This window comes from Oryctolagus cuniculus, chromosome 6, assembly GCF_051225735.1.
Source record: "Oryctolagus cuniculus isolate XC-2025 breed Fujian yellow rabbit chromosome 6, ASM5122573v1, whole genome shotgun sequence".
Lineage (NCBI taxonomy): Eukaryota > Metazoa > Chordata > Mammalia > Lagomorpha > Leporidae > Oryctolagus > Oryctolagus cuniculus.
This window is the reverse complement of record NC_142872.1, coordinates 40,025,582-40,051,786: the sequence shown is the minus strand read 5'-3', so window position 1 is coordinate 40,051,786 and position 26,205 is coordinate 40,025,582. Positions and strand designations below refer to the sequence as shown.

The following is a 26,205-nucleotide window of genomic DNA, read 5'->3' as shown; positions in this document are numbered from 1 at the left end:
TCTCTCTGTCCATAACTCTGCCTCTCAAACAAATAAATAAGTAAACATAAAGAAAGAAAAAGAAAACATCCACGGGGAGCTGGCACTGTGGCACAGCAGGTTAAGCCACAGGTTAAGTCTGCAGTGCTGGCATCCCATATGAGCCCAATTTGAGTCCCAGCTGCTCAATTTCTGATCCAGCTCCCTGTTAATGTGCCTGGGAAATGCAGTGGAAGATGGCCCAAATGCTTGGGGTCCTGCACCTACATGGGAGACCTGGAAGAAGCTCCTGGTCCCTGGATTCAGCCTGGCCCAGCCCTGGCTGTTGCGACCATTTGGTGAGTGAACCAGCAGAGTAAGGGAAAGAGTTTATTAGGGAAAACCCAACAGATTGGAGGGAAGGGCCAATGAAGGAAAAGAGAGAGAGAAGAGCCTAAGAGACCAAGAGATAGATAGACAGGGGCCAGCCCATGGCCTGTAGCGCCGGCATCCCATATAGGTGCCGGTTCGAGTCCCAGCTGTTTCTCTTCTGATCCACTTCTCTGCTATGGCCTGGGAAAGTAGTAGAAGATGGCCCAAGTCCTTTGGGCCCCTGCACCCACGTGGGACACCCAGAAGAAGCTCCTGGCTTCGGATAGGTGCATCTCTGGCCATTGCGGCCAATTGGGGAGTGAACCATCAATGGAAGACCTCTCTCTCTCTCTGTCTCTACCTTTCACTGTAACTCTGACTTTCGAATAAATAAAATAAATCTTAAAAAAAAAAAGAGAGAGAGACAGACAGACAGAGATCAGGAGATGAAGAGAAAGAGAGAGCCACATGTTCAGGCACCACATGTTCAGGCACAGGTCCTTTTAAAACTTTGCTGAGGAAGGGCAGGGAAGTAAGGACAGTGAATCACATTAGGATGGGGGTGGGGCTGACACTGATGGTTGGGCCATGTGGCCACCTGGCTTCCAGCAATGGCAGCGGGGGCTAGAACCTAGGTTGGTGTCAGGACTGCGCCATTTTAGTAATAGAATATCTCTCTTTCTATCTCTTTTTCTCTCTCTGTAACTCAGAAATAAAGCAGCCAAGACTTCAACAGGTGCTCATGTGGGATGCCAGTGATACAGGTGGCAGCTTAACCCGCTGCACTGTGACTGGCCCCACGGAATAGCTTTAAATATAGCCATACTAAGTGGGCGCCGCGGCTCACTAGGCTAATCCAACACTTGCGGCGCCGGCACCCTAGGTTCTAGTCCCGGTCGGGGCGCCAGATTCTGTTCTGGTTGCTCCTCTTCCAGGCCAGCTCTCTGCTGTGGCCAGGGAGTGCAGTGGAGGATGGCCCAGATCCTTGGGCCCTGCACCCGCATGGGAGACCAGGAGGAAGACCTGGCTCCTGGCTTCGGATCAGCGCAGTGCGCCGGCCGCAACACACCTGCCATAGCGGCCACTTTGGGGGTGAACCAACGGAAAAAGGAAGACCTTTCTCTCTCTCTCTTTCTCATTCACTATCTAACTCTGCCTGTCAAAAATATATATATATAGCCATAATAGAGAATTTCTTTGCAACAATTTAAGATAATGCTAGTTCACTAATGTACTTATGTATGTGTTTATATATTTATGTAGGTTTTAAAATATATGTAACATTACAAATAAACCATAAATCTCCAGAGCATATTGCTAATTGAAAGGAACACCTTGCAAATTATGAAAAATGTGCTACCTACACTTTAAAAAAATTCCAACTATACAGGCCAGTGCTGTGGCATAGTAGGCTAAGTAGGTATCACATATAGGTACCAGTTTGTGTCCTGGCTGTTCCTCTTCTGATCCAGCTCTCTGCTAATGGCCTGGGAAAGCAGGGTAAGATGGCCCAAGTGCTTGGACCCCTGCACTCATGTGGGAGACCCAGAGGAAGCTCCTGGTTCCTAGCTTTGGAAAAGCCCAGTTCCAGCCATTTTGACCATGTGGGGAGCGAACCAGTGGATGGAAGAACTTTCTGTGTCTCCCTCTCTCTCTGTAACTCTACCTCTCAAATATATAAATAAATAAATAAATACCAACTATGTATTTATATGTATTTATTAATGTTTTTTAAAAGCAAGGTGTCAAATAAAAACTATAGGGCCCGCGCTGTGGCACAGTGAGTTAAAGCCCTGGCCTGAAGTGCCGGCATTCCATATGGGTGCCGGTTTGAGACCTGGCTGCTCCACTTCCTGTCCAGCTCTCTGCTATGGTCCAGGAAAGCAGTAGAAGATGGCCCAAGTCCTTGGGCCCCTGCACCCAAGTGGGAGACCCAGAAGAAGCTCCTGGCTCCTGGCTTTGGATCAGCGCAGCTCCGGCCATTGGGGCCATTTGGGGAGTGAACCATTAGTTGGAAGACCTCTCTCTCTGCCTCTCCTCTCTCTCTGTAACTCTGACTTTCAAATAAAATAAATAAATCTTTAAAAAAAAAAAAGACAGAAAAAAACCATTTAAAAAAATAAAAACTATAGCGGATCACTGTTTTGGACTAAATTCTTGCACTAGGCTCCAATGGACCAGACTCAAAATCAAAATGGAGTCACTCAAGCTAAATGTCCACATTCTCAAACCAAAACCAAGCTGTTTATCTGAACTTCCAAGAAATCAGGATTAGGGTGATAATAGCCAAGTTTGCCAAACAGGTCAGTGTCCATTGGCATGATAATGAAGTTCCCTCTGCTTTCATCCTTACACAAAATGGTAACCTGACAACCTGCTGTTCACCAAGCAGCCCTTTCTCTATTGTTCTTTTTCCCTGTCCCACCTTATGAGGGAAGTTACTCTGAAATGACCTTCTGCCATTTTCTATCTATAAAACCAACCTCTGGAACAAAATGTGGTCTGATTCTAGAATAGGAAGTCAATTCAATGAATATGTTTTGGTGCAGAATTAAGTCACCACTTGGGACCCCCATATCAAAGCAACTGGTTGAGTCCCTGTTATGTCATCACAAAACACACCAAACACTGGAGTAAGGGAAAACCCAGCAGACCGAAGGGAAGGGGTGAAGAGGGAAAAGGAGAGTAAGAGAGAAAGAGGAGAGAGGGGAGTGAGAGAGAAGAGGAGGCTAGAGAGAAGAGAGAGATGAGAGAAGAGAGAGCGAGCAGGAGAGAAGAGAGCAGTAGAGAAGAGCCAAGAGACATGTGTTTAGGAACAGGCCCTTTTAAAACTTTGCCGGAGGGCAGGCAGGAAAGCAGGAGCAGCGAATCCCAGTAGGATGGGGGTGGAGCTTGACACCAGTGATTGGGCCATGTGTCCACCTGGCTTCCAGCAATGGCGGCGGGGGCTACAGCCTAGGATGGTGTCAGGGTGTAGATAGCGCCATAGATAAAATTGCCCCATTTTCCTAACTGTCCCAAGCTACTCTGTGATTTTTTTTAAGGATTTATTTATTTATTTATTTGAAAGACAGAGCTATAGGGAGGCAGAGGCAGAGAGAGAGAGGTCTTCCACCCTCTGGTACAGTCCCTGACCATCTTATGAGTGGACTGGACCAGGCCAAAACTAGGAGCCAGCATTCTATCTGGGTCTCCCAGGTAAGTGGCAGGGGCACAAGTACTTGGATCATCTTCCACTGCTTCCCTTGCTTTTCCCAGGCCATTAGCAGGCAGCAGGATTGGAAGTGGAATAACCAGGACAGGAACTGGTGCCCACATGGGATGCTGCCGGCTTTACTGGCTATGCCACAATGCTGGCCCCAATAAACACATCTTTAAAAAAATATTTATTTATCTGAGAGGCAGAGTTACAGAGAGAGAGGTCTTCCATCTGCTGGTTCACTCCCCAAATGGCTGCAAGACCAGAGCTGGGCCAGCCTGGATCCAGGATCCAGGAGCTTCATCGGGGTCTCCCACATGAGTACAGGGGCTTAAGTCCTTGGGCCGTCTTCCGCGGCATTCCCAGGTGCATTATCAGGGAGCTGAATCTGGAGTGGAATAGCCAGGACTGGCATCCATATGGGATGGTGGTGCTACAAGCAGAGGCTTAACCTGCTAAGCCACAGAACCAGCCCTATCAAACACACTGTTAAAACTCCCCAAATCAGGTTCTACTTCCTAGCTCCCTTTAAAGATGGGCATGATGTGTGCCCCCTTATGGCCAGAAAAAGGTGAACAGGTGAGCAGAAGTGACAGGTATTGCTTCTAAGAGATGTTTTAGAAGCTGGTAATTTTTTGCTCTTCTTTTTTTCCATCATCATCATGATGTCTAGGGTCTTAGTCATCTGTGCTGCTAAATAAAATGCTACAAATTAGGTGATTCATAAATAATAGAAATAGATTTCTCATAATTCTGGGGACTGGGGAGTTCAAGATCAGTGTGCTATTGAAATTGATCTGCTTATCAATATTTCTCATATCAATAAGAGTGTGGGATCTTGCCACAGATTCAGAGATTTCTGAATACTGGCTCAAATAGAGAAGGCAGCATGGTAAGTTATTTAAGGATTTTATTCAGTGAGAGAAATGCATAGGAGAGAGGCTAGGGCTGTGGCACAGTGGGTTAATGCCCTGGCCTGAAGCGCCAGCATCCCATATGGGCACCAGTTTGAGACCCGGCTGTTCCATTTCTGATCCAGCTCTGTGCTATGGCCTGGGAAAGCAGCAGCAGATGGCCCAAGTGCTTGGGCCTGCATCCACATGGGAGACTCAGAAGAAGCTCCTGGCTCCTGGCTTCAGATTGGCGCAGCTCCAGCCATTGTGGCCAACTGGGGAGTGAACCATCAGATGGAAGACCTTTCTCTCTCTCTCTCTCGCTCTCTGCCTCTCCTCTCTATGTAACTCTTTCAAATAAATAAAATAAATCTTTTTTTTAAAAAAGAAATGCATAGGAGAGTGAGAGGTTGGACCAATGGATAAAGAGAAGTCAAGAGACTAAGTTGGGGTCCATATGGAGCACAGAGCAGGCCAGGAGCCACGTGCAGCATTTGGTTATGAGCAGCCAGAAGTAGCTTAGCACGGGCAGCAAAGTGAAAGCGGAGGACGCAGGTGGCTGGGAAGGCCACGCGCTCCGAAGGTGCAGGGCAACAAGGGGATCAAGGGCAGTAAGGGAAAATTAGGACAAGGAAGGCAAAAAAGGGCCAGGCCCACCATGTTCCAGGCCTTTTACACACTTCCAAAGGGGTGTGGTTATGGAGCCTGATGGGCAGGTGGACATACAGGTGGGGTCAGGCAGGGAGATGAGGTCACACAGGGGCGTGGTGAAGGCGTGGCCTTCCAGCTCACAGACCTAATCATTTTTATCCTATCTGCCTGCCTACATCACTGTCAGATTCAATGTCTAGTGAAGGCCCAATTTCTACTTCCAAGGTGGTGCTTTGAACACTGGGTCCTCACATGACAGAAGGTCAGAGAAGTCGTAGGGTGTTCACCCTTCAAGCGCTCTTTGAAATTCATTAATACCATTTGTGAGGGCTGCATCTGTGACTTAATCACAAAAGCCCCACTTTTTCTTTTTTTTCTTCATTGTTGAGACTAACCTATAAAACTTGTTTTTAACTTTAAAAAATAAACATTTATTTTTCATTTTATTTGAAAGGTAGAGAGAAAGAGAGGGAATCAGAGACACAGAGAGATCTTCTATCGCTGGTTCATTCCTCAAATGCTATGAACAGCCAGGGCTAGGTCGAGCTGAAGCCAGGAGCCTGGAACTGAATCCAGGTCTCCCCTGTGAATGGCGAGGACCCAAGTACTGAGCATCACCTGCTGCCTCCCAGGGTATGCGCTGGTAGGAAACTATCAGAAGCAGGACTGAGATCTGAACACAGGCACTCTGATAGGGGACGCCAGCACCCAAGGGGCACACCACCAGCTCCAGGAATACTTTTAAAGATATTTCATAAACAGAAAAAAGCAGGGTGCAATATTCTGTGTGGTACACCTTTTATTTAAGAAGGGGAGAGACCTACTTTAATTTACACCACTGAAAATGTTTCAACAGGATGCATAGTGGGATTCTGCCAGTGATGCCATACTCCTCTATGATAACTCCTAGAACATTAACTGTAGCTCATTTCAGGCTTTTTTTTTTTTTTTTTTTTAAGATTTATTTCATTTACTTAGCCGGCACTGCGGCTCACTAGGCTAATCCTCCCCCTGCGGTGCAGGCACACCAGGTTCTAGTCCCGGCTGCTCCTCTTCCAGTCCAGCTCTCTACTGTGGCCCGGGAGTGCACTGGAGGATGGCCCACGTCCTTGGGCCCTGCACTAGCATGGGAGACGAGGAGGAAGCACCTGACTCCTGGCTTCGGATCAGCGCAGCGCACTGGCTACAGCACGCCAGCCGTAGCAGCCATTTGGGGAGTGAACCAATGGAAGGAAGACCTTTCTCTCTGTCTCTCACTCACTGTCTAACTCTGTCAAAAAAAAAAAAAGATTTATTCATTTACTTGAAAGGCAGAGAGAGAGAGCTCTTGCATCCACTGGTTCACTCCCTGCATGGCAGCAAGGGTAGGGGCTGAGCCACAGTCCTTTCCAATAGATTTCACCCTCCTTCTGAGTTGGAGTTGTTGCTTCAAGACTCTTGCTACATTTTGCACATCATAAACAGTTTCTGTGCCACGGCTTTCCAGTTCTAATTATCTTCTCAGCAGCTTACACATAATTCCCACATTTGGAACACTTCTCAGCACCTCCATATTTCTGAGCAAATTTAGAAGTGTTTGGATGTGTTGTAGGTCTGTGAGGTTCAACACTCTCTGGCTTGATGCCCAGTCTCTCACCACAGCCATGTTGAGCATGACAGCTCTCTGGCCACAGTTGTAGCCTTTGGGCCCATCTTTCTTTCCATAACAGGATTCGCAGTAGATCTCTTCATCACGAATTGCCACTGTGGCGCTATCTAATTTTTTCCTACAAACCATGCAGGAAAGGCCCCAGCCTTTGTTTTTTATAATGAATCTCAATGATTATTAAATTGCTTTCCCTCTCTGCTTAATTTCCTCTCCCACACCCGTTTTCCAAGCCACTCAGTCTTCTATGGCTGCCCTGCCCTGTGCACCGCTGCTTGTGCCTTCGAGATGTATTTCCTGCCTTCATTCCCACTTCACACCCTCCCACTACCTCTCAACAATCTGGCTACTCCCAGCCCCAGCCTACCTTGCCTTCCCTGCACTCTCCTCCCTCCCCTCCTTCCTTCCGACACTAGGAAATCCCTGATGGATGGGGCGGTATGGAAGTGAAGAGGTGAGCACCCTGCCAGGGAGAAGACTCAGAGCCAGGGAGGCCAGCAGAGGATTAGCAATTACAAGGTGAGCTCTTTTTGATGCCTGCCATGTGCCAAACCATGTGCTAGGCAGTTTTCACATATTACTATATTCCAATAATACTACAAAGTAGGTATTGTTGAATAAACCATGTGCCCTAGTTTGCCCGGAACAGTCATGGTTATATGCCTACTGTCCTGGTATATATATTTTTTTTAATTTATTTATTTGAAAGCCAGAGTGACCGAGAGCAAGAGAACAGATAAAGTGCGAGCTCTTCAATCTGCAGGTTCAGCCCCTAAATGGCCAGAACAGCTGGGGCTGGGCCAGGCTGAAGCCAGGAACCAGTAACTCCATCCGGGTCTCCCATGTGGGTGGCAGCAACCCAAGTGCTTGGGCCACCTTCTACTGCTTTCCCAGATGCATTAGCAGGGAACTAACTCAAATCAGTGCTGTAACATGGGATGGTGTCACAAGCAGCGTTTTTTTTTTTTTTTTTAATCATTTTTTTCAGGCATGGGTTTTTGCTTTGCTTTTTGCTTTTTATTTATTTGAAAAGCACAGTTACAGAGAGAGAGAAAGAGAGACAGAGAGCTCTTCCAACTGCCGGTTTACTCCCCAAATGGCTGTAATAGCTGCACCCTTATGGGATGCTGGCATCTCGGGCAGTGGTTTAACTCACTAGGCCCCAACGCTGGCCCCAGGTATTTCCATTTCATAAGTGAGTGTACTGAGGCTTAGAGAGGAAATTAATCAGCCCAAGGTCACACAGTTGGTAAATGATAGAGGACTGATATTCAAACTCTGTATGGCTCTGCTATGGACTGAACTGTGTCATCCGAAACTCTTCTATGATCTCCAACATGACAGTATTTGGAAATAGGGCCTGTGAGGAGGTGACAAAGGTTAAATGGGGTCAAAAGACCTAACCTGGCAGGGCTAGTGCTGCTTGCAAAACTGACATCCTACACCAGAGCACAGGTTCCCAGCTGCTCCGCTTCAATCCAGCTCCCTGCTAATGTATCTGGGAAAGCAGCAGAGGATACTTGGAACTCCACCACCCATGTGGGAGGCCCAAATGGAGTTCTAGGCTCTTGGCTTTGGCCTGACCAGTCCCCGCCATTGCAGCCATTTGGGAAGCGAACCTGCATACGGAAGATCTGTCTGTCACTCTGCCTTTTAAATATATACACACAAAAAACGTTTTTTAAAAAGGAGAAATACCAGAGCACTTACAGATGAGGACACAGCAAAATGATAGCTCTCTGCAAGCCAGAAAAAGAGCTTTTACCAGTGATGAACAGGATGGCACTCTGATCTTGTACTTTGTAGCCTTCAAAACTATAAGAAAATAAAGTCTGTGTTGTTTAATGCACTCGGGGTGTGGTATTTTCTTACAGCATCCAGAGCCAAGTGAGACAGGCCCTAATATTCATGCCCCTTCCATGCAGCATACTGGAGGTAGGGCTTCTCAGGCAGGGCCAGTGTGAGCCAGTAACTGGTGCTGGCCTACACGGATCTATTCCACTTGTGTTCCCTGAACTGGGGTCAAGAGTGGACCCAGCATTCTCTTCCCTCAACTAAAGTAGGCAGCTTGTTGTCCCTCCCTCTATGAGTCTGGCTCCAACCAGAAACCACTCTATAACTGGAACCAGGACTATGTAACGTGTATAATGGGACTGCAGTAATGAAGGAGTGGAGAGCAAGAAGCCAAGAGAACTCTAAGGACTCTAAGAATAGCAGGCACCAGGAGCAGCCACTGCCCATAGGCTAAGGGAGAAGACTGCATCCGTACCTTAGGCTGACAAGCAAACCTCGTTGGAGAGGCACAGCTGTGAGCCAGTGAATCACACAGAAGTGGCTGTGGTGCTGTACTGGTGGAACTTGCCAGGAATCCACCCTCAGGCTGGAAAACCACCCTTTATGGTGCAGGAAAAAGCTATTCAGAGAGGAATCTCACTGGATGCACTTGGATGTAAAACCACCCAAGGAGGGCAGGGTGCTGGGGGGAAGGTGCTGGCTGCAGGGTGCAGCTGGTCCCCAGCCACGGAAGCCTGGTACCAGAAAGCCAACCTAAGAAGCTAGCATGCATACTTCAAGAGCCCGATGGGACCAAGAAAGAAGATCCTGCCTTCTTCAGTGTCTCCCCAGGGCCTTCCTAATAAGGCTTATCCTACCAGTAGGCAAAGGGAAAAATAATACTGAAATGATGTAGGCTAGATACATTTCCAGGGCAGGCAAAAAGGATAACTGAAATATAGAGACAATAAATCAGTAACCAGTATACATCCTCAAAATGGTTTTCATGTATTAAGACAATGGTTTTTCCTCAGCCAGTGGTTTTCCAAAAACCAAGGAAGGAGGGACCAAGGACTAAAAGAATACATTGAAAATAAGGGCAGGTGGGCTGGCGCCGCGGCTCACTAGGCTAATCCTCCACCTTGTGGCGCCAGCACACCAGGTTCTAGTCCCGGTCAGGACGCCGGATTCTGTCCCGGTTGCCCCTCTTCCAGGCCAGCTCTCTGCTGTGGCCCGGGAGTGCAGTGGAGGACGGCCCAAGTGCTTGGGCCCTGCACCCCATGGGAGACCAGGAGAAGTACCTGGCTCCTGCCATCGGATCAGCGCAGTGCGTTGGCCGCAGCGCGCCGGCCGCGGCGGCCATTGGAGGGTGAACCAACGGTAAAGGAAGACCTTTCTCTCTGTCTCTCTCTCTCACTGTCCACTCTGCCTGTCAAAAAAAGAAAAAAAAAAAAAAAAAGAAAAAAGAAAAGAAGGGCAGGTGAATTTATCAAGAGGCCCAGCAGTCCAAGCTGTATCTTATTTGTAGCTGGTATATGAAAATTATACATATATAGGGTATTTTTTAAAGATTTTATTTTATTTGAAAGTCAAGAGTTACACAAAGAGAGGAGAGGCAAAGAGAGAGAGAGAGATCCTCCATCCAATGGTTCACTCCCCCATTTGGCCGAAACAGCCGGAGCTGCACCGATCCGAAGCCAGGAGGAGGGAAATTCTTCCTGGTCTGCCATGTGGGTGCAGTGACCCAAGGACTTGGGCCATCTTCTACTGCTTTCCCAGGCCATAGCAGACAGCTAGATTGGAAGTGGAGCAGATGGAACTAGAACTGGCGCCCATATGGGATGCTGGTGCTTCAGGCCAGGGTGTTAACCCGCTGCGCCACAGCAAATGGCCCCCATGTATAGGGTATTAAGTGATGTCTTTGTACATGTATATTTTGTGGAATATTCAAATGGGGTAAACGTATCTATTTCCTCAAACATTTATCATCTCTTATTTTGCAGACATTGTAAATGCTGTCTCCTGGGATCTTCTCTTTAAAGAATACACAGTATGTTAACACTATCTACAATCACCCCTGTGCAATAGAACACCAGACCGTCTTTCTCCTACCTATTACCTAGTCCCTGTTCATCAACTTAGCCCCTCCCCTTCTTCCCCATTACTCTCCCCAGTCTCTGGTAACCTCCATTTTGTTTTCAATTTCTATGAAATCAAGTTTTTCGGACCATGTGGGACTTATCTTCCTTATTCTACTTACTATAATAGCCTGGGGCTGGCATGGTGGCACAGTGGGTTAAGCTGCCGCTTATGATGTGTGTCACACTAGCATCCGGCTCCCTGTTAATGCACCTGGGAAGACAGCAGATGATGGCCCAATACTTGGGTCCCTGCCACCCATGTGGGAGGCCTGGATGGAGTTGCTGGCTCCTGGCTTCGGCCTGGCCCAGATCTAGCTATTCTGACCATCTGGAGAGTGAATCAGTGAATGGAAGATATTTCAACTTTTTTTTTTTTTTTTTTTTTAGAAGAACGTAACGTCCTCTAGTCATCCACATTTTCACAACTGACAGGAAGAAATCCCAGTGCTTCCTAAACTCACCAAGCAGTTCTGCTACTGAGAAACCTTTGAAAGTACTCCGACCGGCAGGGAATGTCCACACACATGACCACTGGCGGTGGTGCGTGAGAGAGCGAGAGCGAGAGAGACGCCAGAACTTGACGTGCCTAAGTTTCCCAGAGCAACCCTGCCTCCCCTCGTGGCAGTGGGTGCACCTCTTTGCCAGCTGGTTTCTCCGGGCGGGCCCACTCCTGCCTTCCGACTTGGGTGCGCGCTGTTCCCTGTGCCCAAAGCGCTCTCCCACTGTCCCCACCCCTGTCCCCACCAAGCAGCGCAGCTTCTCCCTCAGACGAGCCCTCCTCTCGGGAACCGCCGCCGCCACCTTCCAGCCCCACTTAGAGACCCCTCCTCCGCTCCTGAACCCCGGCGCCGCCACCACTGCCGCCTCCTCGCTCCCTTCGAGGCTGCGGACGCTCGGCGCCGCCAGGCGTCGGGGAGGGAAGGGCGGGACCCGCGCTGCCGGGCCTTTGCCTTGTGTTCCCAACATGGCCTAACATGGGCGCCCCCAAAATAGCTAACAGCCGACGGAGGAGGGAAGCCTCCCTCTCACCGCCTCTCGCCAACGTGCCCAGGTGTTCGTGTGTCTGGCGGCTCGGCGACCGCCAGGCCTGCAGGGGGCGGGGCCCGCCAGATGCCCGACCCGAGGGGCGGGGTCTGCTCGGCCGCCCCGCCGCCCTGCCGAGGGGAATAAGAAGGTGCCAGTCTTGCCAGTAGGCGGGGTTTCTCGCGCGCACTCCCGGAAACGCATTGGAGTCCCGCCTTGCAGCCCGGAGACGCGTTGCCGCCGCCGCTCCCCGCCGCCGTCGCCGCCGCCACCGCCACCGCCACCGCTACCGCCACCGCCACCGCCGCCGCGTCTGCTGCGCCTGTCATGCCGGTAAGTGGCCGCGCCGTCCCCGCCTGCGCTAGCCTGCGGTGCTCGGCTTGCGCCCCGGCCACACCGCCGCTCGGCCACTAGTCGCTTTTCCAGGGCTCAGGCCGCGGCTGGAGCTGTTAACTATCTCTCCTCCTCCTCCTCCCCAGCCGCCCCCAGGTTCGGGGACCCTCCAGAAAATCGCATCCGAAAAGAGTTAAATCTGGGCGCCTGGCTGCAGAACGTTGGAACTGCATGGCCTCGTGCAGCTACAAACGCAAACCTTCCCTGCAGCTCCGGGAAGTGGAGTCTCGGGGAGGGGACGGAGTGAGCCCGCGTGACCCAGGAGGGTCGGTGTCCAGCGGGAACGGCTGTTACACGTGGACGCCCTGCTCTGGCCGGGGAGTTGGCCGGGCCGTTCTGAGCAAGTGGGTGGGTCCAGCTGTTGCCTCACGGGCAGGACCGGGTTTACAGAAGTTCTGCACCTGGCCCGGCCTCCTCTCAGGTCAGCGCTGGGCGACCCTGCGTGGACACAGTGCGTTTCACCTTTCCAGCAGTCAGGTCCTCAGCCTGGACCCACCAGCCTCGGAGAGGTTTCAGGAACCTACCCAAAGTCGGCGCTGTACACGCTAGAGCTTGGGAAGGAATATGAGATATACGAACTCTACAGTTTGCACATGCCCATACTTGCTGGCTGGCTTTGCAGTTCACTTGGTCTTACATATATGCCTTATCTTTTAGATTTTAAATTTTAGTTAATGGTTTCCATGTTATTTGAAAGGGAGAGACAGTTGGCTCATTCACTCCCCCCCATACCCTCCACAGCCACGATTGGGCAAGGCGGCAGGCAGACACCTAGAACTCAGTCCCGATCCCACTGTTGTTGGGGGCCAGGATGCAGCCACTTGCGGCATCACCTGCTGCCTGCGGAAGTGCACAGTAGCAGAACACTGGGCTGGAAAGTGCAGCCAGGACTCACACACACCTGCGTGGGATGCAGGCATCCCAAGTAATATCTTAATCACTGCACCAGTTGCACCCTCCCTTCCCGCAATGTGGTGCCAGCATCGCATGGGGGTGCTGGTTCAAGTCCCGGCTGTTCCTCTTCCAATCCAGCTCTCTGTTATGGCCTGGGAAAGCAGCAGAGGATGGCCCCTGCACCCACATGGGAGACCCAGAAGAAGCTCCTGGCTTAGGAATGGTCCAACTGTGGCCGATCTTCCATCTGTCTCTCCCTCTGTCATTAACGCTACCTCTCAAATAAATGAAATTTTTTTTTTTTTTTTGACAGGCAGAGTGGACAGTGAGAGAGAGAGACAGAAAGGTCTTCCTTTACCGTTGGTTCACCCTCCAATGGCTGCCGTGGCCGGCGTGCTGCGGCCGGCGCATCACTCTGATCCGAAGGCAGGAGCCAGGTACTTATCCTGGTCTCCCATGGGGTGCAGGGCCCAAGGACTTGGGCCATCCTCCACTGCACTCCTGGGCCACAGCAGAGAGCTGGCCTGGAAGACGGGCAACTGGGACAGAATCCGGCGCCCTGACTGGGACTAGAACCCTGTGTGCCGGTGCTGCAGGCAGAGGATTAGCCTATTGAGCCGTGGCACCGGCTGAAATATTTTTCTAAAAAAAGTAAAAATGAGAAGCCTAATAACTTACTGAAGGTATTGGAGTTAGAGTCAAGATTAAGCCCCTTTGTCTTCAGGCTCATGGTGTCTCCTGGCCTGACCAGGTGGGACCTGATGAAGTCACAGCCACGTGGGAGGAAGTTTGTATCCTAGTTGCATTCTTGAGGTCCTGGTTGAGGTCCCAGCGTTCAGTGCTTGGCTCCAGGGTTTCAGGTTTCCTGGCTGTATACCAAGTGGGGACCCAGAGGGGTCCCGCTGAGCCCCTTTGTCTTAGCAGCCTGGCTCTTTGGGAGCTTGCAGATGAGCCTGAGGCCCCCTGAGCAGAGCTGTAAACATCTCAGATGTCATTTCCCTGTGGTCCTGAGCCAGCACTTAATGTGGACAAAGAATGAGCCAGTACCAGTTGAGCAGGTCTACTTGCGGCAGTGGTTGAGGTCAGCATTACTCAGCCTGGGCCTGGGAGAGGGCACGCCGCCAGGTGGATTGTGAGGGGTTGCAGTGGAGGAGAAGGCCAGTTTGAGGGTCAGTCTGTTTCAAGTCTCCTTCCAGGGCTTGTGACAAAGGACCCTCTTCATCACAAAACCCGACAGGCTCCATATCACAAGATGAACAGCTGAAGGGAATAAGGGTTTTGAGGGACTGCCTCTCAACTGTAGGGAGAAGAGTGTGTTACCTGAGAGGTGGTTGTTTTTGTTGTTGAAAAGTCATGAAACTACTTCAAGGAGTCACAGGTGTTTAACTGGAAGAAAAGAAAAATTATTTTTTTTAAAGATTTATTCATTTTACTTGAAAGTCAGAGTTACACAGAGAGAGAAGGAGAGGCAGAGAGAGTGGTCTTCCGTCCGTTGATTCACTCCCCGACTGGCCGCACAACTACGCTGAACCGAAGCCAGGAGCCAGGAGCTTCCTCCAGATCTCCCACGTGGGTGCAGAGGCCCAAGGACTTGGGCCATCTTCCAGTGCTTCCCCAGGCCATAGCAGAGAGCTGGATCAGAAGTGGAGCAGCAGGATCTCGAAGTGGTGCCCATATGGGCCTCCGGCACTGCAGGTGGTGGCTTTACCTGCTACGCCACAGATTCAGCCCCAAAACTGACTATAATTTAAGGTGGGTTTTGCTTTGGCTGCAGTAGAAGAAGCCACACAGTTGGAGTCCAGCCCTGGAAAGCAAGCTGCTTGAATATTGATGTCAGTTTCCTGTGTACTATATGATAATAATCCAGACCCAGAGGTGTTGAGTTTGAGAAGCCCCAGAGCCCATTTTTCTCAGGTGTATTATGTTTTCTCCCTGCCTCTCCCCAGTGGGTGAAACCCGCAACCCTCCCACCCCGACCCCCACAGATCTATAGAGCCAGTGCAGGCAGGTGGTGCATATCAAACAGCGCAGTGAAATTGAAAAGGCTGAGTGGCTATGATCCTGTTGGTATAGATAAGAAAACTGGGGTCGTTAGGGGCAGACATGTTGCCTAAAGTCTTCCAGCAAGATACATAGTTGTATGCAGAATTCTACTCCGGTACTCAGTATTTTGAAGTGATCTATGAAAATTGTAGCCATTGTGGTACTCCATCAATTTGTACAGTTTTTAAGTTTCTGTTTTAAAAGCGTAGCCATTGCTTTCTGAAGGGGAAAGGAAGAAAGAAATGGAAGAAACAAACCGTAGTAAGAAACCCAGGAGCAACTTTTTGTCCAGTGGAACCCAGTACTAGGCCCTCATCTCTTTACCTAGTATATTAGTTACCTATTGTTCCTTAGTAATTAACTCCAGACATTGTGGTTTATTTATTTTTTACAAATTTATTTAATTTATTTGAAAGGCATAGTTACAGAGAGAGAGGGAAAGACAGAGATCTTCCATCCACTGTTTTACTCCCCCAAATGGCCCCAACAGCCAGGGCTGGGCCAGGCTAAAGCCAGGAATCAGAAGCTTCTTCCGGGTCTCCCACATGGAAGCAGGGGCCCAAGCTTTTGGGTCATCTTCCACTGCTTTCCCAGGAGCATTAGCAGGGAGCTGGATCGGAAGTGGAGCAGCCAGGACTCCCGCTCATATGGGATGCCAGCGCTTTACCCACTTTGCACAGCACTAGCCCCGAAACAGAGTGGTTTAAAAATCATCAGTAGTTCAGAGTGTTTCCTAGGGTTGGGAGTCTGGGAGCAGCTTACCTGAGTGGCTGTTCTCAGAATCTGTTGTGAGGCTGTCGCGATGATGTCGGGTGCAGCTGCAGTCATCTGAAGACTTCCCTGGGGCTGGAGGGTGCAGTTTCCCACCTTGTGAGCCTCTCCGGATGGTTGCTTGAATGTCCCTAAGATATGGCAGCTGGCTTCCTTTAGAGCCAGAGATCCCAGAAGGAGAGCATGGCAGAAGCCACGTAAAGTCACTTCAGCCATATTGTACTGGACACACAGACCAACCCTGAGACACTGTGGAGTGCAGCTACTCAAGGGTATCCATCCCAGGAGGCAGGGATCACTGAGGCTAACTTGAGAGCTGGCTACCATACTGAAGTCCTGTGTTCATCCTGTTCACCATCCTGGAGAAGGACTGTTTCCCCATTTTGCAGATGTGGAAAACCAAGGCCAGAAGGAGTTAAGTTACTCACTCATGCTCATGCAACTGGTAGATGCCAGAGCTGGTATCTGAAGGCAGATGTGGGTCTGCAGTGTGGGTCACTTGGCTCATGGTTCCCCTTGTTTCAGAAACACGAGTTCTCCGTGGACATGTCCTGTGAAGGCTGTGCCGATGCCGTCAGTCGAGTGCTCAACAGGATAGAAGGTACGTGGGTGACCATCAGCTGCAGTCTGGGGAGGGACAGATAGCCTTAGAGTCCAGTGCCTGTGGACGTGGCTGGAGAAGCCGTACTGTGAGCTGCTCATTAGTCACACTACAACGTATTGAGCTCTTAGCACGTGGCAGGCACTGTGCACAGTGACTGGTGTCGACCACATTGTCGTGTTGTCACCGCAGCCATTTCAGGAGCCGTCTCTGACTACCTGCATTCTCAACAGGAGGGAACTGAAGTTCAGAGAGGTTGAGCAACTTGGCTGGAGTTGAGCCACCCACAGGCCAGCCCTGCAGCCCTGACGGGATTCAGGAACATGCTGGTGATCTCCATGGTGATAACTTTGGTAGCTTGTGCCATTTGAGTGTCATTTTCCATGAAAGATATTTAAAATGGTAACAGTTTCAAAAATTAATTTTGAATCAGTCACCTGAAGAACTCATAAAACATCTTTTGAACGTATCTGGAAAATCAGCATTCTCATCCAGCCCTCTCGTTTCACATCTCGGGAACTGGGGCCCAGAGAAGGCCGGGATCTGGCCTTGGGGCTCAGTGAGGTAATGACCAGGCTGTGATCAGAATTCTGATAGAGCCAGGGCCCTGGCTGCCTAACAAGATGTTCCTTTTTAAAGCTCTCTGTAGTAGTCACACCCAATTTTCAGGTGGCTTCCCCGTGGCTGTGATCTCAGCAGCGGTCCTCTGAGCTGTACTTTCCATCTGTGCCATGGGAACGTTGATGCTGATGTCCCAGGGGGGAAGTGACTGGTCAGGCAGTGGCAGCTTCTAGCCTTGTAAAGTGGGAGCTTAATTTGAAAGCACATGAAACAGTGGAAAGAACTGGCTGCAGACGTCCCTGTGACTGTGGGCTCTCCTCCCTCGGGCCTGGGCCTCCCCGGCTGTGTGTGGTATGGGAATGTCAGTCTGTATCAGCTTTTGCTGTAAAATGCTGCATGGGAGCCTTTCGTAGACAACATCTCATTCTCTGGGTGGAGAGGGGACAGGCCTGCTTTCCTTCTGATAGCTCAAGGATCCTTGCCCAGGACTCCGGGCTTGAGGGAACACAGTTTGAAATCCACTGTGTTTGGTGATCCCAGCATTTCTTCCAACTCCATGATACCTCCAAGAAGGAGGGTGATCCTCCTGAACCCAAAAACAAAAGTCTAGAAAGGACGCACAGCCCCCTTCCCTCTTGGACACCCATTCTGTACAGATTGGAAGATGGTGATCAGATCCTATCTGATCTGATTTTTTTTTTTTTTAACAGGCAGAGTTAGATAGAGAGACAGAGAGAAAGGTCTTTCTTCTGTTGATTCACCCCCCAAATGGCCGCTATGGCCGGCACACTGCGCCGATCCGAAGCCAGGAGCCAGGTGCTTCCTGCTTCCTCCTGGTCTCCCATGGGGTGCAGGGCCCAAGCACTTGGGCCATCCTCCACTGCACTCCCAGGCCACAGCAGAGAGCTGGCCTGGAAGAGGGGCAACCAGGACAGAACCGGCTCCCCAACTGGGGCTAGAATCTGGGGTGCCAGCGCCGCAGGCGGAGGATTAGGCTAGGGAGCTGTGGCGCCAGCCTGTGATCTGATTTTTAAGGCCCCTTGAGTGATGCTTGAGGATCTACCTTTGAACTTCAGCAATTTTCTCTGCCGTTTGTCACTGCTGTCCCTGCTTGGGTGGTGCCCGAGAAGGGTTAGAAGGGTTTTCTGAGTTGTTGAGGGCCCTAGAAGAGTGGTGTTGGGCATGATCAGTCAGAGACTGATGGCTGACCTAGCTGGGAAGACCACTGGGGCTGGCCTGCCTCTTCCATGGACAGTGGGGAAGCTGAGGCCTATAGTGGGCAGGATGCACCAAGGTCACCTCAGGATCCTGTTATTTATTTATTAAATGTTTATTTATTTGAAAGAGTTACCAAGAGAGAGGAAGGGAAGACGAGAGAGAAAGAGAGAAGCTGATCTTCCCTCCACTTGTTCACACTCTAAATAGCTGCAACAGCTAGGGCTGGACCAGGCTGAAACCAGGAGCTGGTATCTGCATTGTGGTCTTCCGTGTGGGTGGCAGGGGCCCAAGTATTTGGGCCATCTTCCACAGCTTTCCCAGATGTGTTAGCAGGGAGCGGGATTAGAAGTTGAGCAGCTGGAACTTGAACCTGTGTTCTGCTGTGGGATGCCAGAATCACGGGTTGCGTAACCTGGAGCACAACACCAGCCCCTCCATCTGCATTCTTTTGTCACAAGACTTTGGGCCCTCCCCTGTGCTGTTAGGGACCTTAAATTGGCTTAGCCTTTTAGAGGCAATTTTGCACTATTAGCATTCAGAACATAGCAGTTCATTGTTTCACAGTTTCTGTTCTTCGAAATCCTGGTATGGAAATTTTTTCACACGTTTTACAAGTTATGTTTAAGAATGTTGAGGCCAGCGTTATGGCACAGCAGGTTCAGCCACCTGCAATACCAGCATCCCTTATGAACACCAGGTCGAGTCCCCGCTGTCCAACTTCTGCTCCAGCTCCCTACTAATGCACCTGGGAAAGCAACAGAAGATGGTCCAGGTGCTCAGGCCTCTGCAGACCCAGATGGATTTCCAGGCTCCTGGCATTGGCCTGGGCCAGCCCTGGCAGTTATAGCCATTTGAGGGGTGAACTAATGTATGGAAGATTGATCTCCCTCTCTCTCTTCCCCTCTACCTCCTTTCCTCTGTAACTCTGCCTTTCAAACTAATACATCATTTTCGTGGAAAAAAAAAATGGATGTTTATATAGCACTATTGTAATAGAAGTGAGAAGTTAGAAGCCACCTTGGTGCCCTTCAACAGAATCGGGTACTTCTGTTGGTGTGTGGTTCATGCATGTTGTCGAAGGCTGTAGCTGTTGAACAGAGCGAAGTAAGTCTGTGTGTGCTGAGATAGCAACACAGTTTGGAAGCTGCAGAGTGAACTATGAGCAACACCCACTTCTGAAGTGTGACGCAGTGTCAGGAGTCATTTTTCATTCATATGTGGCAGAAGGGATGGAAGCCGTACTGTTCACGGTGATCTCTGGGAATGGGATGAGTGGGGTTTCTCACAGTAACTTTGTTTAGAATTGTTTGCTTTTTCAGAAAATGGTGTATCCATCTGTGTTACTTTTGCCGTGGAAAAGACTAGAACACTAATGTAGAGCAGGAATTGGCAAACTCTAGGGCCTGTGGGCCAGATCCAGAATGGATCTCATTTTTTTTTTGGGCAGGCAGAGTGGACAGTGAGAGAGAGAGACAGAGAGAAAGGTCTTCCTTTTGCCATTGGTTCACCCTCCAATGGCCGCCGCGGCCGGTATGCTGCGGCCAGCGCACCGCGCTGATCCGATGACAGGAGCCAGGTACTTATACTCCTGGCCTCCCGTGTTGTGCAGGGCCCAAGTACTTGGGCCATCCTCCACTGCACTCCCGGGCCACAGCAGAGAGCTGGCCTGGAAGAGGGGCAACCGGGACAGAATCCGGCACCCCGACCGGGACTAGAACCCGGTGTGCCGGCACCGCAAGGCGGAGGATTAGCCTAGTGAGCCGCGGCGCCGGCCCTGGATCTCATATTTTTAAAGGGAGGTCAGGAAGTACACACATGGAAGACTGTGCAGCTGGGTCCATATGTGGGCAGCAACGCCTGCAATGTGTGTGTGCTCTCTGCCTCTTTACGGCAAAAGTACGCCAGTCCCTGGTGCAGAGGAAGGGGACGGATGATTGGCTTTTGGAAGTAATTTAGGAGCCTGAACTCTTTCTTGCTGTCCTAGGAGGGTCTCATTTCCTCTGCCCACACCCTGTTTCCTCTTCCTGCAGGAGTAGAGTTTACAATTGACCTGTCCAACAAGAAGGTTTGCATCACTTCTGAACACAGTGTGGACGTCCTGTTGGCAACCCTGAAGAAAACGGGAAAGGCCGTTTCCTACCTCGGCCCCAAGTAGCAAGAGCCTGGAACCCCAGCCCTCAGGATGGACCAAAGGGGACAGGTGAGTGAGGCCCCAGCACTTTTATCAGGGTTACACTGTGGCCTTTGAGACCTTGAGAGCAGCAGGAGAGCACCCTGGGTTACTCTGAACCTGCTGTGTGTGTTCTTTGGAGTATTATAAATACTCCATTATTGACTAATGCAGCTTGTGGGTTCAAAGGCCCTTCTAGCCCACTGTAAGTAGATGGACTACTGTGTAGTAGTGGGAATGTGTTTCACGGGCAGCGGGGTTTAAGTTCAGAATGTGTGACCCGAGCAGTGTGCCTTTTGCTTTGGTAAGTTGGCTGTCCTGGAGCAAGCATTGAGCATAGTAGTGAAGACACCACTTGGGATGCCCACATCCCATATTGGAGTGCCCTGTGTTTGAGTCCTGGCTCTGCTTCCAATTCCAGCTTCCTGCCAGTGTGCATCCTGGGAGGCAGGAGAGTGATGATGGCTCACGTAGTTGGGTCCCTGCCACCCATATGGGATACTTGGGCTGAGTTCTTGGCTCCCAGCTTAGGTTTGGCCCAGCCTTGGCTGTTGTGTGCATTTAGGGGGTGAACCAGCAGATGGGAGCTCTGTCTGCTTATTTGTCTCTCTCTGCCTCTCACATAAATAAATAAAAACTAGGCCGGCGCCGCGGCTCACTAGGCTAATCCTCTGCCTTGCGGTGCCGGCACACCGGGTTCTAGTCCCAGTCAGGGTGCCAGATTCTGTCCTGATTGCCCCTCTTCCAGGCCAGCTCTCTGCTGTGGCCCGGGAGTGCAGTGGAGGATGGCCCAAGTGCTTGGGCCCTGCACCCCATGGGAGACCAGGATAAGTACCTGGCTCCTGCCATCGGATCAGCGTGGTGCGCCAGCCACAGCACGCCGGCCGCGGTGGACATTGGAGGGTGAACCAACGGCAAAGGAAGACCTTTCTCTCTGTCTCTCTCTCTCTCACTGTCCACTCTGCCTGTCAAATAAATAAATAAATAAATAAATAAATAAAATCTTTTTAAAATTTGTCCTATCAGAGTTGAAACTTATGTCCTGGGCCTTGTGTTCCTGTGCACTGAGTTAATTCAGGCTTTGCCTCTCTCCACTCGGAACTGCCCTCAACCCCTGAGCGTGCCCTCTGCTCAGACTGGTGTGTCTAAGCAGAGTGTTCCCTTTGGTTTAACATAAGCCAAAGAGGTAGTAAGAGGCACTGTGCAAGCACTCTTCACCCTGGAACAAGGAGACCAGACTCGCCGATGTGACTTTCCTTCCTGCCATGCCCTGCCACCATCCGTCTCAGCAGGGCACTCCTGGCTGTCCATTCCCACGTAACATGTTTGACTGCTGAATTACAGTGATTGACACATCCCTGCTGCGCCTTCACTGCAGTTAAACAACAGTTGGGGTGCAGGGGCGGGGGGAAGTGACTTGAGCAAAACCCCCCATAGGTGAAAGGCAGAGGGAGGAAGACATTCAGGAGTTTTGTAATGACTGTAACTGGCAGGACTGTGCATAAGCCCACAGAGAGCTCCCCAGGCAGAAGCCAGCTGTAACAACTGGCAGGCTGTGACAGGCCCTGCAGCTGCAGCCTCCTTGCTAAGGGTACCCGTTGGCCTCTGAGCCAAGGCAGCACTCTGCGTATGTGGTCACATCACGTGCAAGCCACAGACTGTTAGGGTGCACGCGTTTTCTTCATGCCCTCTATGTCCCTAGGTGTAACCCACATTCAGAATGAGCCCAGGATGCATGACAAGAACTGAGATTCTCACTCCAGCTCCTATTGTGCTTTTCATATGCCTGGGATTTGGTTCCTATCTGTAAAATGGGGTTAAGACCACCACCCTACTTTCCTGCCTTGGGGTCATCGTGCCATCCCCCTGAACAGGAGGGATTATCCTGTACAGGAGCAGAGCACTCTCAGTTCCCACCGTGCTGGGCAGCAGTGTTCCTCACACCGTGCCTCCATCCGAGGAGGGTGACTGGAGCCCTCTGTCTCCGCAGACAGCCCTGGTTCACATTGTAAGGTTACATTTGGCAAAAGTGGAGGGCAAGAAGAGAACTAAGTGCCTGAGTGAGCTGAATCCACGGGGAGCCCCAGGCCAGACACCTTGGATTGGAGGCTCCTAGCTGAACGTGGAACTTTTTTATTTTTACAGGAAAAAGTCACACCTGCTGGTTGTAAACAATATGTAGCTTACTGCGTGTTTTTCTCATACCAGTTTTTTTCTTAATTGTGGTGACGTTGACGTGGCCTACAGTTAGCCAATTTAAAGCATACCTCTCAGTGCATTCACAATGCTATACACCCAACACCTCTTTAGTTTCAAAACCTTTTCATCATCCCAGAAAAACACCACACACCCAGTCAGCAGCCGTTCCCCAAGGCCCTCTGTCCAGCCTGGCAATCGCTAACCTGCTCTCTGCCACCCTGGATTTGCCTGCTCTGGGCGTCTCCTGTCAAAAGAGTGACACAACCTGTTGAACTTTGTGTGTCTGGCTTCTTTCATTACGTTTTCAAGACTGAGCCAAGTGGCAGCGTGTGTCTGCGCTTCATTCTTTTAGGTAGCTTAGGCGTCCTCATGGTTGTTGATTTTTCACCCTATCGCAGGACGTTTCAAGCATACAGAGGCCCAGTGGCGAAACAAGTCTCCATTATGCAGGCCCAACAATTGCCAGTCCGATCACTGCCAGCCTTGTTTCCACCTATGCTGCATCCCTATCCCCAGCCGATGCCAGACCTGGTATCACGTTGCCCGTACCCACTTCAGTGACCGTGCGTGACCGTGCGGAGACTCAGATGCTGGGACTTGGGGAGGATCGCTGAACCACACAGCTTTACCCTTGCTCTCGGGCAACACCCACCTTTGAAGTCAGTTTTAACAGGCTTCCTGGTGACCGACTGAAGCCCGATTTGGAAACCTCAGAGAGTGTTTGTTGGTGATGCAGTCACGTTGGCCTCCTGGTTCTTGGCTGATGTGTCTGCTTATGACTTTGTTCATTGTCTTCCCAGCATAAACGGAAACTGGATAGAGTTCTCTGGGCTGAGTGTCCTAGTAGCCCTGGGAGCGTCGCAGAGGAAGCTCTCAGCTGTGATTGGCTTAGCAAGGTTACTGGGTTCATGGCAGGCGCAGTGTGCAGGGCTAAACGTTCCAGTCCTGCTCCTGCACGGGGGATCTCCCACCTCACATCCTGCCATGGCCGCTTTGTGCACCTTTACTGCTTTTGCAGTGTGGCCAGGTCCACAGCAGATGGCGCCTTTGTTCCACCTAACTTTTCATCTTTCCTAGGATGCTGCTCCTCCCCTGCCTTCCAGAAGGACCTGGAACCTGGCAGTCCTGCTCAGTGGTAGGAGTTTCCCACGGAGACCCTCCCTTGTCCCCTGCTTCCCAGGTTCTCTGCAATAAAATCAAACTGCATTGTTGGAGATGGTGTGTCTTGCGTGATCTTTTATTAGATGTCATTAATTTGAAAGGCAGAGTAACTCTGAGGCAGAGACAGAGATCATCCATCCACTGGTTCACTTACCAAATGGCTGCAACAGCCAGGGCTGGACTAGGCTGAAGACAGGACTCAGAAACTACAAGTGGGAATCTCACATGAGTAGCAGGAACTCAAGTACTTGAGCTGTCATCCAGCACATCCCAGATTCATTAGCTAGGAGCTGGATTGGAAGTAGAGTAGCCAAGGCTTGAAAAGGCACTCCAGTATGGGATATAGGTGTCCCAAGTGGCAACTTAACCCACCACGCCCACAGCACCAGCCCTTCCTACACGGTCCTGACGTCACCTGCTCACAGACAAGCCGTCCCGTGCTTGCTTCACTTGGAGTCTCCAGAGATTCTGACTAGTGTCAGGCAGCCTGCAGGCTCTGATTGCAGTGTGCTGCGTCATGTCCCCTCTTGCACCTCGTTTTGTCCTCTCTATAAGGTGAAGACATTGAGCCAGATCAGTGATTTCCTTTCTTTTCATCATTTCCTTAGAGTGCATATTTTTTTCTGGAGATTTATTTTATCTATTTTAAAGAGAGAGTTAGAAACAGGAAGAGGGCCTGCTAGTTCACTCCTAAATTGACCACAATGGCCAGAGCTGAGCCGATCTGAAGCCAGAAGCCAAGAGCTTCTTCCAGGGATCCCATATGGGTGCAGGGTCCCAAGGACTTGGACCATTTTCTGCTGCTTTCCCAGGCACATTACCAGAGCGCTAGATCGGAAGTGGAGCAACCAGGACTCGAACTGGCACCCGTATGGGATGCCGACACTGCAGGTAAGGACTTTAACCCACTGTGCCACAGCACCAGTCCCTAGATTGCAGATTTTGAAAAGTATCAAGTGACTCAAGTTTAGGGGATAGCAAATATTAAGATAGTTGGGATAATGGGAAGAGGTTGTGGAGAGAGATTGGGATAGAATCCAAGTGGCAGTGCCTCCTTCTGGAAGTCGGCAGGGTATGTGATGCCCCAGAATGAGAGGGTCCTGGGACTGAAGACCAGAGAAGGAAGTTTCATGTGAAAATAGAGGAGTTTATCCTGGCAATCTGTATACAAGATTTCAGCCCTGAACAGACGGGCGATCTGGTCGTGAGCTGTAGCAAGACCTTTCTGTAGAGAGCAGCAGACTGGGAAGCATGCGTTGGCCAGCAGGGAGCTGGGGTAGCAGCAGGGGTTACATTACTCAGGTATGCATTTTGGAGGTGGCCCCTCAGGCCTGTGGTGGGTCTTTCAGACACTATCAGGAGATTGTGATGGCATTGATAGGCTGGCAGGCAGGGCCTCTCTGGGAGTGGAGGGGTCAGACTCAGGACGGTGTTACAGTTGCTTCACTTGCCTTCCACTGGGCCTCTTAACCTCCCAGCGGCAGGGGCAGCACATGTGTTAATAGCATTCAAGGTAAAGGGCTGTACGGATTGAACAAGGCGGTGCTGTGGACCTCAGTGGTCAGAGCTCACTGTAGAAATGGCACTTAGGAGTCCATTCTGCCTAAGAATGTGCCTTACTTTGTGTGCTGCGATTTCTTTGGGTGGGTAATGGTTGTAGTGGTTAAGGTACTGCTTGGGATGTCCTCATCTCATTTTGGTTCAAGTTGCCAGTTCTGCTTCAGATTCCAGGTTCTTGCTAATAATGCACACCCAGGGAGGTACTCGGGTTCTTGTACTTGGATTCCTGCTGCCTGTGTGGGAGACCTGGATTGTTTCTGGCTTCTGTCCAGCCCTGGCTGTGGTGGACATTTAGGGAGTGAACCAGCAGATGGAAGATCCTCTCTGTCTCTCTGCCTTTCAAACAGATAAAAATAAATAAAAATTAGAACAACATTATGAAGGGGCTCGTGCTGTGGTAAAGCGGGTAAAGCCACCACCTGTGGTGCTGGCATACCATGTGGGTACCAGTTTGAGTCCCAGCTGCTCCACTTGTGATCCATATCTCTGGTACTGTGCCTGGGAAGGCAGCAGAGGATGGCCAAGTGCTTGGGCCCCTGCACCCACGTGGGAGACTCAGAAGAAGCTCCTGGGTCCTGGCTTTAGATTGGCCCAGCTCCAGCCATTATGGCTATTTGGGGAGTGAACTAGCAGATGGAGGATGTCTGCCTCTCTCTCTCTCACTCTCTAACTCTGCCTTAGAAATAAATAAATAAATCTTTAAAAAGAAAAAAAGAAAAGCATCATTAAAATATTTCTTTAAACCAACAGTTCTCAAAACTTCTTTCATCCTACATACTTTTTTTTTTTTATTTGAATGAGTTACAAAGAGAGAAGGAGAGGCAGAGAGAGAGGTCTTCATCCGCTGGTTCACTCCCCAATTGGCTGCAATGGCGGGAGCTGTGCTGATCTGAAGCCAGGAGCTTCCGCCACGTCTCCCACACAGGTGCAGGGCCCCAAGGACTTGGGCCATCTTCTACTGCTTTCCTAGGCTATAGCA

The 26,205-nt window shown here is 50.5% G+C and overlaps 1 protein-coding gene across 1 annotated transcript; it reads left to right on the top strand.

Annotated features, from left to right (window-relative positions):
* The first annotated feature begins 11,791 nt into the window (after positions 1 to 11,791).
* On the top strand, positions 11,792 to 23,719 carry ATOX1 (antioxidant 1 copper chaperone). Its single transcript, XM_051844400.3, has 4 exons — positions 11,792 to 11,988; positions 16,282 to 16,357; positions 20,167 to 20,336; positions 23,583 to 23,719. The coding sequence occupies exons 1-3, from the start codon at positions 11,983 to 11,985 to the stop codon at positions 20,289 to 20,291; spliced, it is 207 nt and encodes a 68-aa protein (XP_051700360.1). The 5' UTR covers positions 11,792 to 11,982; the 3' UTR covers positions 20,292 to 20,336; positions 23,583 to 23,719.
* Positions 23,720 to 26,205: the final 2,486 nt, after the last annotated feature.